Source organism: Perna viridis, chromosome 9, assembly GCF_037379345.1.
Source record: "Perna viridis isolate PV_CMFRI_1.1 ecotype Kerala chromosome 9, ASM3737934v1, whole genome shotgun sequence".
NCBI lineage: Eukaryota > Metazoa > Mollusca > Bivalvia > Mytilida > Mytilidae > Perna > Perna viridis.
In genome coordinates this window covers 20046762-20059860 of record NC_142453.1, presented here as the reverse complement: position 1 = coordinate 20059860, position 13099 = coordinate 20046762, and the positions used below count along the sequence as shown (strand labels likewise).

Sequence of the window (13099 nt, the reverse complement as noted above, 5' to 3'; positions counted from 1 at the left end):
ATAGATGGTTTTTTTGTGGTTTTTCCTTACTCATCATCCCAGTTGATTAATTTTTTGGTCCATTACGTCTCTATTTCTACTTTTCCATGATGTTTCCTAAGGAGTGCAAGAATGACTTTCGATGTTTTTTTTTTTTTTTTTGTGTTTCTTTTTGACATCTCTTTTTTGTATGTTTGGAAATGACGAATTCAATTTTTCATAAGGGTCTACAAATAAGCTAAATTTGTTGTTACTCCAATGAATATTTGGATATTTATTAATCCATATTTTTGCTGGCATAGTCGGTTAAGAGTTTTGGAAGCATACATGCTTTGTCTCGAAAGGCTAAATGTCTAAGATTCTTTGTACAGACTTGTATTTGATGTTCTAAAATAGCAAGTAATAAAATCCTCTGACAGATGTTTTAAGTAAGAATTGGTTGCGTGTATTCTGCAACTCCCAAGGAAGATAAACTGGAATGTACACAGGTGTCATTGTGTCTTCGGCGTTATTTTAGGATACAAGGGCAAGATTACACAAAGTTTTATGTATTCTAACTGCTTACAACATGCACACCCTGATTCTAAGATCGATATAAAGGACAGTATGTGACCAACACTTTTTGAAATCTGTATCACATGAATATCAATTCTCGACCTATATCGCCCCTCGGGCCAACCCAACCCGAGACCCCTAAAATACATGTACCAAAATCAATAGTTATTTTGTCACCAAATCTGTCAAGGGAGTAATTTTTGTGATATTCTGAAAAAGACCACTTCCCAAACATGCACTTAATAAGACAGAATACGTCAGTTTTTGAGGTAAAGTTTAGTTGCTTACACTACCTCGTGTGCGTAGGTGAGCCCGCAACTGGCACAGCAATGACAGAAATTTATGCGAAATAAACTAGTCAATCTAGTGAAAGTACTAGTGTTCGTGGGGTACCAATTTTCGTGGTTTCGTGTGTATGCCAAATCACGAAATTTTGTTACCAACATAAAGGAGATTCGCATTGTTGTGTATACTGAAAACCTCAAAACCACGAATTCAAGAATCCACAAACTTGCGTTCCTTCCCTAATCCACGAATTAAAGTACTTTTATGGTAATGAAAATTAGACGTATCAAGTGTTCGATTCAGTCACTGCATTTGGGACCAAACAACACTCCATTCTTATTACTGTTTGGATTACATTTCTGTTTCATCTTCCATGATTTTGAAAGCATTAATTAATTTTCAAAGGAAAAAAAAACGAGAATTCTGAAAAGGTCATCTAAACGGAAAGGTGCGGTGACCGAGTAGGAACAATTGATAGGTCTAATTTCAATTAGACTGGGAACTAGTGAATTACAAAGACTTGTTATAGCCAGCAACTTATTGAAGAAGTATCAAATATTTAACATCGCGATTTATGAAAGAAAAGATTTTTCATTCATGGTTGTGACAATCTTGCATTGATGGTTAAAATATTTGTGATATTAATGTTTATTTGTGACACATGTAAATAAATGGTACTTGGTACATGAAAGCAGCATCTGTTTGGATAAAATAAATAAATTTATATCATTTAAACGGTGTTTATTGATTGTCGTTGTTTCGTTCCGAGTCTAAAATTTTCCTTCTGTTTAATACACTGCATAGGGCGGATCCAGGCACTTTAAAAAAAGGGGGATGGGTGACTGCCGGGATTCCAAAGAAAAAGGGGATGCTAGGTCATTATTTGTCATTTTTTGTCAATTTTGCACATGAAAGTGACGAATTTTTCAATAAAAAGGGAGATATTTACCCCTTGCATCCCCTCTGAATCCACCACTGCACTGTAAAAACTAATATGAACAAATAACTAAGTGGGTGATTCAGGCTCTTCGGGGGCTCTAGTTACCCAAACTTTGAACTTATCAGACCTTATCATCATCCGGGCTTTCCATTTTCTAAATTCAATGCAAATCAGTTTGAGCCAAATGTGCCCCAGAAAACCAATTGCGTATATCAATAAAAAACTATTTTGGAGCCTAAGCGCCGATTGAATTTGTGTCTAATATTCATGTACAAATGTGCTCTTGTTCTGATTGTAAGGGTGTGGAAGTCTTAGAAGTACTTATCAGAATCACTGACAGCTAATGATAGTATACCTTATATCTATATCACTAATCATAATAAAACACTCAGTGTTCAACACTTTTATTAGCATGGTTATTGAAAAACATAGTAAGAAATTATAAATGCATAATGTGCATTAAAACTGAACATAAACTCAGTGTAAAACATTTATAGCTCTGTTCTAACAGAAAAGGAAGCACTAAATATTACTTTACCTCTTAAGCATATCAGATCTACATGAAATACGCTTTACGATGAGCATTGTGTACAATTTGTGAGTACGGGAATCTATTTTGACTGCAGAGCACAAGGTTACTCGATCGCTGCATTTAAATCCCTCCCTTAACAGCTAGTGATATTCTGACAGGAGTCAAGTCGATGTTTATGTCCGGCAGGTACTTTTCAAATAAACATTTGAATTATGCCCAAAATAACTACACACACACATCTGAACATTAACCTGCATTTTTCTCGATATACCTAAATTTTAGCCAAGCATCTGTAGAGTAATAAAGAGTATATTTGAGCTACCATACACCGAGCCTCCGTTACAGAAGATGGAAAACCAGATAGCGATATGTCTGTGTATAAGATTTGTTTTCCTTAGTATGATATACAAAACAGATACTCGAATTTCACATTGTACACAGTGCATAACTGAACTAAAACCTAAAACAGAAAAAAAGTTTGCAGAATGTTGTACATTAAATGCTAGCGGGTTACTTGCACAGTTTTATGCTCCTACTACAATGCATTGTGGTCTGATTCACACCTTTAAAGCTTGACAAATAGTGAGTATTGCACAGTTAGGTTATCAATCTATGGATGTAAAAATTGCTACAATCCTATTAACGTACAAGATGTTACGGTGACTGTATGCCAAAGGCATTTGGTTAACAATGAAACATGTAAAAAATCCTATGGATTTTATGAAACGAATTTATGAGTATTAACTTTGTTAAATGATATAAATGCCGCTCATGAGGATTTTCTCATTGATGTAGATGTTGATTTAATATGTGTGAAAATATTATATCATTTTAACTACAATAGTGAATTACATAAAGTGCAAATGGCATAGAAGTAAAAATCGTTAACCATGTGGGATGCATTGCATGTCGATAAAAAAACAGTTTAAAATCTCGTATTATAAATCAAGGGTTATAAAAATCTAATATAAGCTTTTAAAATGGATTTCAAAAGGTTAAATAAACTATCTGTAAAATGTCCAAGGTTTGGCACAAACTAAAGTTCAATCTTGTAAAATATGGCAACAAAAGTTAACAATGGGACTTACATTCAACATGGCTAATTATAAATACATTGCAGCTCAGTTAGATTTGACATTTTCCCTTTCCACGGTTGATATTGACACATATGTACATATCTTCCTAGTTTATCTTATTTTTTATCCACTATTTAGTGGATATATTTTTTTTATAGTTATTTAATCATCAGCTGTCTAATGATGTTTCATGCAACAAAAATCTAAAACCCCATTTCTGAAACTCATTCACACGCGGAAAAGGCAAATATCACCTGGACTACAGTGTACCTAAATTTCATATAATTATAAAATATGGCAAGACTGAACAAAAATATACAATGAGGTTACATGAGTTAACATATATTGCACATTAAATGAGGGCACCTCAACTTTCCCACAACTACATCAAAGAACATTGGAAAACACCGTTTCTTGGCCTAAAACTTGAGTTAAAGTCTTTCGAAATATCATACTGATACTAGCATTACAGCGTATTTACTTTGTCATTTCTTTTCATCAGTTATTAAAAAAATACATATTGAGTTTTCACACTCCTGCACTAATTTTTATTTTGAAAATGAAGTATTTTCCGGTAATGTTCCAACGTTCACTGAATTTACCCAGACCCAGGCACTTCATGGCTAAAACAAAATAATCATTTCATCGCGGATTTCTGCCACAAAACAAAATATATACACGTTACAAATATATCTATGATATGATATGGTTTACTGACTTCTCTTCTTCATGGCCTAAATTCAGAATTCAGGCAAAAGTAATTTCTAATAATGAATAATAGACAAAATATAATTCTAACTCCAGTATCCCACACAAATTTGCTTAATTAGAAAAAAAATCCAAAATATTTTGAGTATTAGCTATAATTTTATCAACAAGTGTACAAAACCTATGTACAAGATTGGCATAAATTATCTGTATCAAAGCGATTCTGATTATAACTCAGTGCTTTTTTAAAAGACCTACTGGTGGTCTAATGGGAAATTACAATCTAAAAGTGGAAATATGAATCTCATAGGTATAACTGTTAAGTTGTTTTCACAAGTTAAAAGTATTACAACATGTGATACTAATACACCTCCTTACATAATTGAAGTGCAAGAAAGAATAAACAGTTGCACTTGAACACATGATACACCCTACCCCTGATTCAGATATGAAAAATCGGGAAACAAGAGCGAACTGAATTCTATGAAGACAAATATTGTAAAAAATATCAAAAACCCTCAAAGCATTCTTGGGTAATCACGCATAACATGTGTACGGACGGACCGACAGACAGCGGTATACTGTAATAAATCAGTCAAGGGATGAACAACTACAGTATATACAACGTACATGTCGAGCAAGTGAGTATCAACATGTATGACGTTGAAAACATGTCATGTTAAGTTTTAATTGATCAAACATTTCAAAGGACTTCTTATATTTCGCAAAATCATTCAAACACTCAGTTTTAACAAAGGAAACACTTAAAATGATCGAAATTACGGAAACTAATGGCAAGTTTGTGAACTCACACCCACGCCAATACAAATCAAACAATTGCACACAAAAATAAAGATAACTTCGTCTGCATTGTAATTTGCAATTACCTTAGTTTATATGCTTGATTAAATAACAGAATTCTCTAGAATTATGTAATCGTGCCGACATATTGACAGAAAACAAACATTTACAAAGTTACTGCTGAACCTGATTTCACAGGATCATTTTGTCTATAAAGAACCATTTTACCGTAAACCAGTCTACATCGAACTATTACCGTAAACCTGTCGAGTCCGAACCATTTTACCATTTACCTGTCTATACACCGAATCATTTTACCGTAAACCTGTGCAACGAACCATTTTTTCGGTAAAACCCAGTCTACATTTAACCATTAACCGCAAACCTTTCTACAACTATCCCTGTCCACACCAAACATTTAAACTTTGAAGACATGCGCAATAAATCTTATACATGTAATAATTCATATCATACCTAATGAATCTGGTAATACTAAACACCAGTGATAGAAAAACTAAACTTAAAATTCAAGGGACTTGGAGCGTTGTCCCTTTGGGTTAACTTTATATAAATTAAAATGCACAATAAATTCATGTAATTCAGACCCCTGTCCTATCAAGACAACGTCTTATGCTCATAGGAAGTTCGGTTTAGACAGGTTCCTCAGTCAATAATGCAAACTAATCTGTTGTCATTGACAGAAAGTATTAACGTGCAAATTAGAACAATATGGACCCGTTGTGTTAATTATCTAAAACTGACACATTTTCTAATCAAACTGAAAATTTTTCACTTGGAACATTAAAATAATTCATGAAATCTGACAATTCAGACATGTTCTATTGATTCCAACTTGTTAATCATGTTACAGACAAAACTATGCTTTATCTCTGTTGATAAAAAAAAAATAACACAACAATTCCATATAAAATACGTGCAAAACAGTTGATCACATCAAATATAAATTCTGAATTTCATCATTAGAATTAAAGGAAGTATTAAAGGCCAGGAGATTTAAGTCTATTCATAGTAAGACTCTTCTGTTAAACACCATATTTGTTTGTGATAAAAATTAAAATAAAAACAAAACAGGGCGTTTCAAACAGTAACTGTATGAAAATTATTGTTAAGTTTTTTTTAATAATTTGAAATTACTTACATGTACTTTGTTTCACTAAAATATCTTGTGCAAGTGATACACCTCATAGAAATATATTTAAATTAAGAAAGGAAATTTCATTAATACTGGTACAACAAAAATAATTCGTTAAAATACTGAAGTATTATAAAGCAGGCCTATCAACAATAACTCCCAAGTGCATGTAAGTATATTGATTTAAGATAAACGTACATGGAATAAATTATGATTGGACATAATCCTGGTCAATTTATTATTCATTATGTGTCTGGAATTATATCAGAATATAGGACATCAGGTCTGACTGTATCATGCAAAGTAAATATCATTCTGAATCAATTAAACCTGCCAAGAAGTATTAAAAGTGATGTTAATTAAAGGTCGTTACAATGTGTGGAACGTAAAGACTAGCTAGTTTTCACATGACCGGAAGTTGCAGTCCAGCCTGTTTTAATCAATCGGAATTACTCAGCTTTTCTCTCAACACTGAAGGAAAAAATATAGTGTAGCGGATTGCATCCTATCAATAACGAACAAACCTGTCTAATGCGAACCATTCACAGACCGAAAACCTATCGTTACAGTGAAAATTTAGATGGCAAACCAATATTATAGTCATAAAACCTGACTTAACTTGCCGTATATTGATAAATACAAAAATACCAATCACATATGAATTATTCTCAAGGAAATATAACCTGTGTGAAATAATATCCTAACGAATCCAGACCTAACTATCAGTTCCTGACGCACCACCATTAAAGGCCATTATACAAATCAAAATCGTCAGTCCATCATTGGTTCAATTAACAGGTTTTACCTATAGCACGTTACCAAAATTTTAGACAGAAATTTACATGATATCCTACAATGAAAACATACTTCAGTAGCACTCTACCTAAGAATCATGCAAAATGTGATTCATGGGTAAAAAGCCCACATATTTTTATTTTTGATATTTTGTTTGAATAGCCATAGTAAACAGAAATTAACATTCCGTTTTTCATATAACCCGTGTTCTTAGAAAAAAAAATATAATGCACTGTAGATTTCAAAATTAAGGGAGATAACTCTGTAAATGACGCATAAATACATTAGAATCTATTGGATTTTCAGTGTTCATTATCTCCTAGGAGCTGACAGATTTGAATGAATAATTACACATTTCATAGTATAGACCCACAAAGCAACTTAATTACAAAATAAAAATAAGTAGCCTTTTTGGGGTGGATCACATTTTTCAGATTTTGCATGATTCTTACAAAGACAGCTACTTAACAACATACATGTACAAACAGAAAACAAAACTATCCCACAAAACGTAACCATACACAAATATAAATTACAAGCATCTTACAGGCATACATATACATGTACATACACATCGCTGTACACACATTAATATACCAAATATTGGCAATTAAAGTTCTTTGGTACATGAGGTCACTTCAAAACAGTAATGTCATTGAAGTGTTATGAAATTTAAAGCATAACATTTTTGTATGTTTTACAATCATATTCAGTTTCATAGTGAAAGCCTCTCACAGAATAGCTAAAGCTTCTACGTGAAACAAATGAAAACCAACACGCCCCCCCCCCCCATTTCCGGATGGAAGCTTCATCCCCTCTCCCCATCCTGCTAATGTGATCATAGCCTACAAAATGCTTGCAGTTATAATTAAAAATATTATACCAAGTGGCAAAAAGCTAGTATTCTAAGACAAAAAAGAAACACTTCAGTTAAATCTAAATATATGTTAATCGCGCTTTAGTAGCCACTCTTAATCCTCAACTAAATACATATAAGCTTTCTAGTTATCTATGCTACATCACAGATTTTTGATTCTATGTTTGTCACTTATTTCCATTCACCGGTACCCTACTTTGATCTTTGATTTCTATTCATTACTTGTTGTTCCAAAATGACTTCCGTCTCAGTCATCTTCGTCATCATAGTAGTCGTCGTCATCGTCAATATCATTTACTTATCGTCGTTACCTCAATCACATCCAATATCAAACAATCTTATACTCCAACACTGGACATTGACACAAAATAAACATAAAAGAAAACGAAAACTCGCAAAAATAGCACCTTAATCATGTAGAATTTCGTCAATGTTCCATTATTTTACCTTGATTTGGGAGTTGCAGCACTTTGAAGCATCTTGACAATTAACAAGCTTGTATTAAGGTCTCCACATACATATGCATAGCGTCAATAACGAAGTTAATATTGACGGTGTCGACAACGAGGCTGTGTTTTCACTGTCATTTGCCTTGATTTCGCCAGCTACCGAATATTTTGTGTCGCAGCCAAGCCAATTATTCCGGATTAGTTTAGGATACCCCTTTTTAACCCTCATTTTTTTATCGTTGAATTCATAAAAGTACTGTCCTTTAAAAAAGTACGTCTTTCCTGAAACGAATACAAAAACGTGCATTAAAATAGACAATTTCGTCTTAACAGTGGGGCATTGAATGGGCGTGCTTGACATGCGCGTATACTTTCGCAAGGTAGGGATAGGGACAATCTCCTGCATAGAGTGCATATTCGCTATTTCAAAACTGTCTAATCTCTGCTAAACTCAGTACTTTACCCAGCCTCTTTATGAAAAAGGGTCAGGCACTGGATGCGGTATTTTATTTAAATATATGACTTTATACATTTTTTCCTTAATCAATGGAGTGAACCGTGTCACACCGTTATACAAATCACTTGAAATCGCCTATCCCTTTGCTTACGAACACTACTTTTCACATTGATAATTTATTAGTACCACTTCAGAACAACAATACAACCCCAAATAGCAAAGCTTTTAGGTTATAGTATCGATTTTACTGTAACACCTACAAGAACTTTTTACTTCATCTTTATAATGGGCAGATTCAGAGATTTTGAAAACAGGGAGTTTGAGATAAAAAGGACTGGAGACTATTATTTTCCCATTTTTGCCCCATTTTGCACGAAGTTTTCAAAAAGGGGGGTTTCGGGGATTGTCATTCGGTCTATCCTGATCCCAATCGCATAGATCCCTGGTTGGAGATCTAGTGTGGACATCTGTTTCGGTTGACTTTTTAAAAGCCCCCCCCCCCCCCTCGCTATCAAAAAGTAAACATCTCATTTTACCCTACCACACGACAACCATAATGATAACGTAGATTTAGTTCAAACCCTATCTAGGTCATTGAACAGAAAAAAAAACACGAAATCTTTAACCTTTAATTAAGGTGAATGCTTATCTTCGAAGTGTAGTAACCTATAAAATACCAATTGAAACGGCTTAAAACTATGCGATAAAATCTCTTTATAATCGATATTTTTTTTAATGTTGTTGTACTGATCTGAAACAACTCAAAATGAGAAGCCATTCACCTACCGATTTCAAATTACTACAGCAATCGTAAAAAACATCATCATTCTCTGATTAAGCTCAACGGGACAACTCGATAGGCTTCTCGTATTTTCATAAAGCAGTTCTCTTTCTAGTCAATATCAAATTAAAACTTGTGGTCAATTGACACTTCTATTGATTGTTTCGTGCCAGAAAAAGAAATCCCAGGTGATACATATGGATTTAGAGGATTGTAATACAATTTGAAGAATGTGCATGTAAAGTTCTAGGAAAAATCAATTACCGTCGCTGCTTGCATGCATTGAAAACATCTGTTGCATCACAATATGAACAAAAGAGGAAACCATTTTTCTTTGATTATGGTGCAAATCGAAATCTCGTATATAATGAGACTTATTAAAATGATAAAATGAGCTTGTATGAATTCCAGAACACATAAACGTTTGAAACTTTCTGTATACTGATCATTATTCTTATTGTAACAATTGTTCAGCATATTGAAGTTTGCAAGATTTATATAAGAACGGTATTTATTGTAATTTTAATCTTTTAGAAATGTCAATTTGAAAATATTTTGCGGTTACAATGATACTTCGCTCTGACTTTTTGTAATGTACAGGAAAATGGCCCTGGTAATATATTTTTTCTTAAAAAAACAATGCGTATTTTTAATTCTTTATTATTGTGGCTTTGTTGTGTTCTCCGATAATTCTATCTTAAATCTATTACCTGATGTAATACCGATTATTTTACTTGTAATTATCTTACCATTCCAGTAGTTGAACGCAGAATCAAGCGGAACCGGAACTTTCCGCCATATACTCATGTCACGTGGGTAGTCTGGTTCAATGTAGTTGTTCCTTTCATTCAGTTTCCAGTACATATCCCCACTTATAATGTAGGTTCTGTTATTAAAACCCCAAACAAAAGCTGCGTCTACTTTTTTAACATCTGCTGGTAAACCGAGTTCGGTCAGGGGCATTCCTTCTTTTGGGTGTCCGCTAATAGGAGTGTTACCGTGAAATATCCAATATCTGTCTCCTATATTAATGAAGAGGCAGAAAATGCTTTTAAGCACATGTTGTTCTACTTCTTGTGATTTCTTCTTGAGATTTTTTTATTAAGCGAATTCTGATCAATATCACGATCCAGTGTTAAATATATACTACATGTATTGTAGGTCCAATCAGACTCATGAAGTATTTAAACAAATGATTGAACGGACAAAAAACAAATATATGAACCTTTACCTCGGACATCACAACAACTGCTTTTCTCGTAAGATCATACAATATTTCCAAATAAGGCAAAGCATTCGTGTATTACTAAGTATATAGCAAGTGTTTACCACAACATACAATCTACCGGTCTCATTGACCTTCAAGTAAAAAATGACTCTGTTAAGGCCTTGACAAAACTAGCCTTACTCGCATGCTGTCTTCCTGAAACAAAGACGTTCAGGATATCCTAACTATATGATACACCTTACCTATAAAGAAGATGATTTTTCCGTCTGTCTTCCGTTCGAAAACTGCGTCAATGTGATCAACGGTCTTGGGAAAGTTATACCAAAAGGAATGTATAGCTGTTGGCTTGCCATTGATTATACCACGGGAGTCTAACCGCCAGAAATGCTGAAATGTTATTGGGAAAATTACAGATTTAGTAAAATCTGCACGATTTCTCATATAAGAACAATATAAAACCGAGTCGCAAAAAAATGGCTTGAATATGACTTACAGATATGTGATGTCTTTTTAATTTCGACAAAACAATATTAAATTGTAAATATCCTTTGACTATACACATTTTGAAAACGTGTGTTTTCAGAAGTGATATAAATCTATCTTGTTATAGATATATAAAAAAGAGTTTGGTTTAAATTTGTAAATTAACTTACTGGTCCCATGAAAAGGAAAACTTCAGACCGTAACACAGATATTGCCTCGAACACGTGTTCACACGGGTTGATTGTGCCATCAACACGTGGTCTTTCAGGTTCAAGAGGTCTCAGGGTCGTCGTGGGTATGGGGCGAGGTGGGAGGGTCCTTGGTGGGTTTTTACCAGATCGGCCGCCTGTGAAAAGATACCCTGTACATCAGTACGCTTATGAAATAATATATACACTATTTGAAGTGTGGCTCAGTTTTCCCTTTTGTTTGTGACATGTCGGTAAATATCTTAAAAGCCCCTCAACTAAATTTTGGAATTAATTGAAGTAGTTGACATTTTGCATTCATTCTCAAATAGTCAACAACGCATAAGCTAGGTCTCTTTCACAGATGTCAGTTGTGCTGTTTTATAGTGTACCGGTTATTTCAGGGTCAATGAAAATAAAGGAAGACTTGTTCGAAGTAACACATACATGTACCAGGGGCGGGCCCAGACACTTTAAAAAGGACTGGAAGGTTGCCAGCCTGATTCTGCTAGGACATTATTTACCATTTTTTGTCAATTTTACACATGAAAATGACAAAATTTACAATAAAAAGTGGTGCCAACCCCCTGCACCCTCCCCTGAATGCGCCACTGCATACCATAAGATTTTCCTGAGTTTGTGCAAAGGATGATACTCAAAATTATTCAAAATACTTATTACATTGAAGTTAGATGGCATAACCGTTCGCATTGACAAGATGAAGTTGTGAGATCTTATGTTTTTGCTAATTCGATTTTCATATACGATGATGTGCACCAATTGCCATCGGCTTTATCTTCATTTCATTTTTTGTATAATAAAGAATGGATGTCTTGAAATATATTCGTACTTATGTACCGAATACATACATATGTGACGAATTTGAATATCTATATACAGTAGCGAGTCTTAAATAATGTAATAATATATGTCCGGATCTTTGACGAAATCCTATGATGAATCGTTTTTGACGCATCTTTATATAATGAGTTCTATTCAATTTATTACATTTCGAGTTTCGAATTTGTTCTATAAAAAACAGATATATCTTACTTGGCAAAACTGGTACCCACTCCCAGTCGTAAATAATGTAAAAATTTAAATAATCTTAGACACATTCCATACGTAATGTCAGACCAGCAATAGGAAGAGTTATGCCGGCAAAAAAATACATGTACAAAACAAATATAAAAATATATCAATGAGAAGATAACTCAATCGTCTTCACTCGTAATAAATGGAAACAATCGTAACTATTTTACTGAAAATGCATGCAACGCCTGATAGTCACGACCACAATCGAAGATTACCGTAAAGGGTCTGTATGCCCAGGACATCGTCATATGGAAGCTTAAAATCTTTGACATATCCCTGATACCAAGGGTACATGAGTGCGCCAGGTTTGTTACTGTGACTCAAACCGAGGGCATGACCGAACTCATGTGCAGCTACCATGAAAATATCGACACCTGAAACAGAAACACGATATCATGGTAATAAGGCGTGCAGTCAAAGCATGATCACCAGACTTAGAACACTCAAGCTTGAGTCACTATTCAAATTTCTGTTTTCTGCCAGTTTTCTTGTCTTTTTTTTTTACATTTGTCAAATGTTTTTGTTTTTGTTTTTGTTTTTGTTTGTTTTTTTTTATTGCTAAACTCATGACAGTGAGGTTTTCTTACATTAAACGGCAGTTTAAAAATGACTTTAACTGTCTGAATATTACTCTCATCGAAACAAAGGGTTCGGATCTGGCAAATATTACATTATATTTCAACAGCTCGATTATAACTTATTCATCAAAAGTCATTT

The 13099-nt window shown here is 33.8% G+C and overlaps 1 protein-coding gene across 1 annotated transcript in view; it reads right to left on the bottom strand.

The window, feature by feature from the left end:
* Positions 1 to 2147: 2147 nt before the first annotated feature.
* The window catches only part of LOC148607245 (stromelysin-1-like), a 28158-nt gene continuing 17206 nt past the window's right edge, over positions 2148 to 13099 (bottom strand). Inside the window, exons 5-9 of the mRNA XM_088545516.1 lie at positions 12598 to 12756; positions 11270 to 11445; positions 10859 to 11003; positions 10138 to 10410; positions 2148 to 8432 (exon numbers count right to left, since the gene is read on the bottom strand). Of these exons, the coding sequence (XP_088401642.1) occupies positions 8203 to 8432; positions 10138 to 10410; positions 10859 to 11003; positions 11270 to 11445; positions 12598 to 12756 (983 nt within the window). The 3' untranslated portion in view covers positions 2148 to 8202. The remainder of the gene's footprint in view (positions 8433 to 10137; positions 10411 to 10858; positions 11004 to 11269; positions 11446 to 12597; positions 12757 to 13099) is intronic.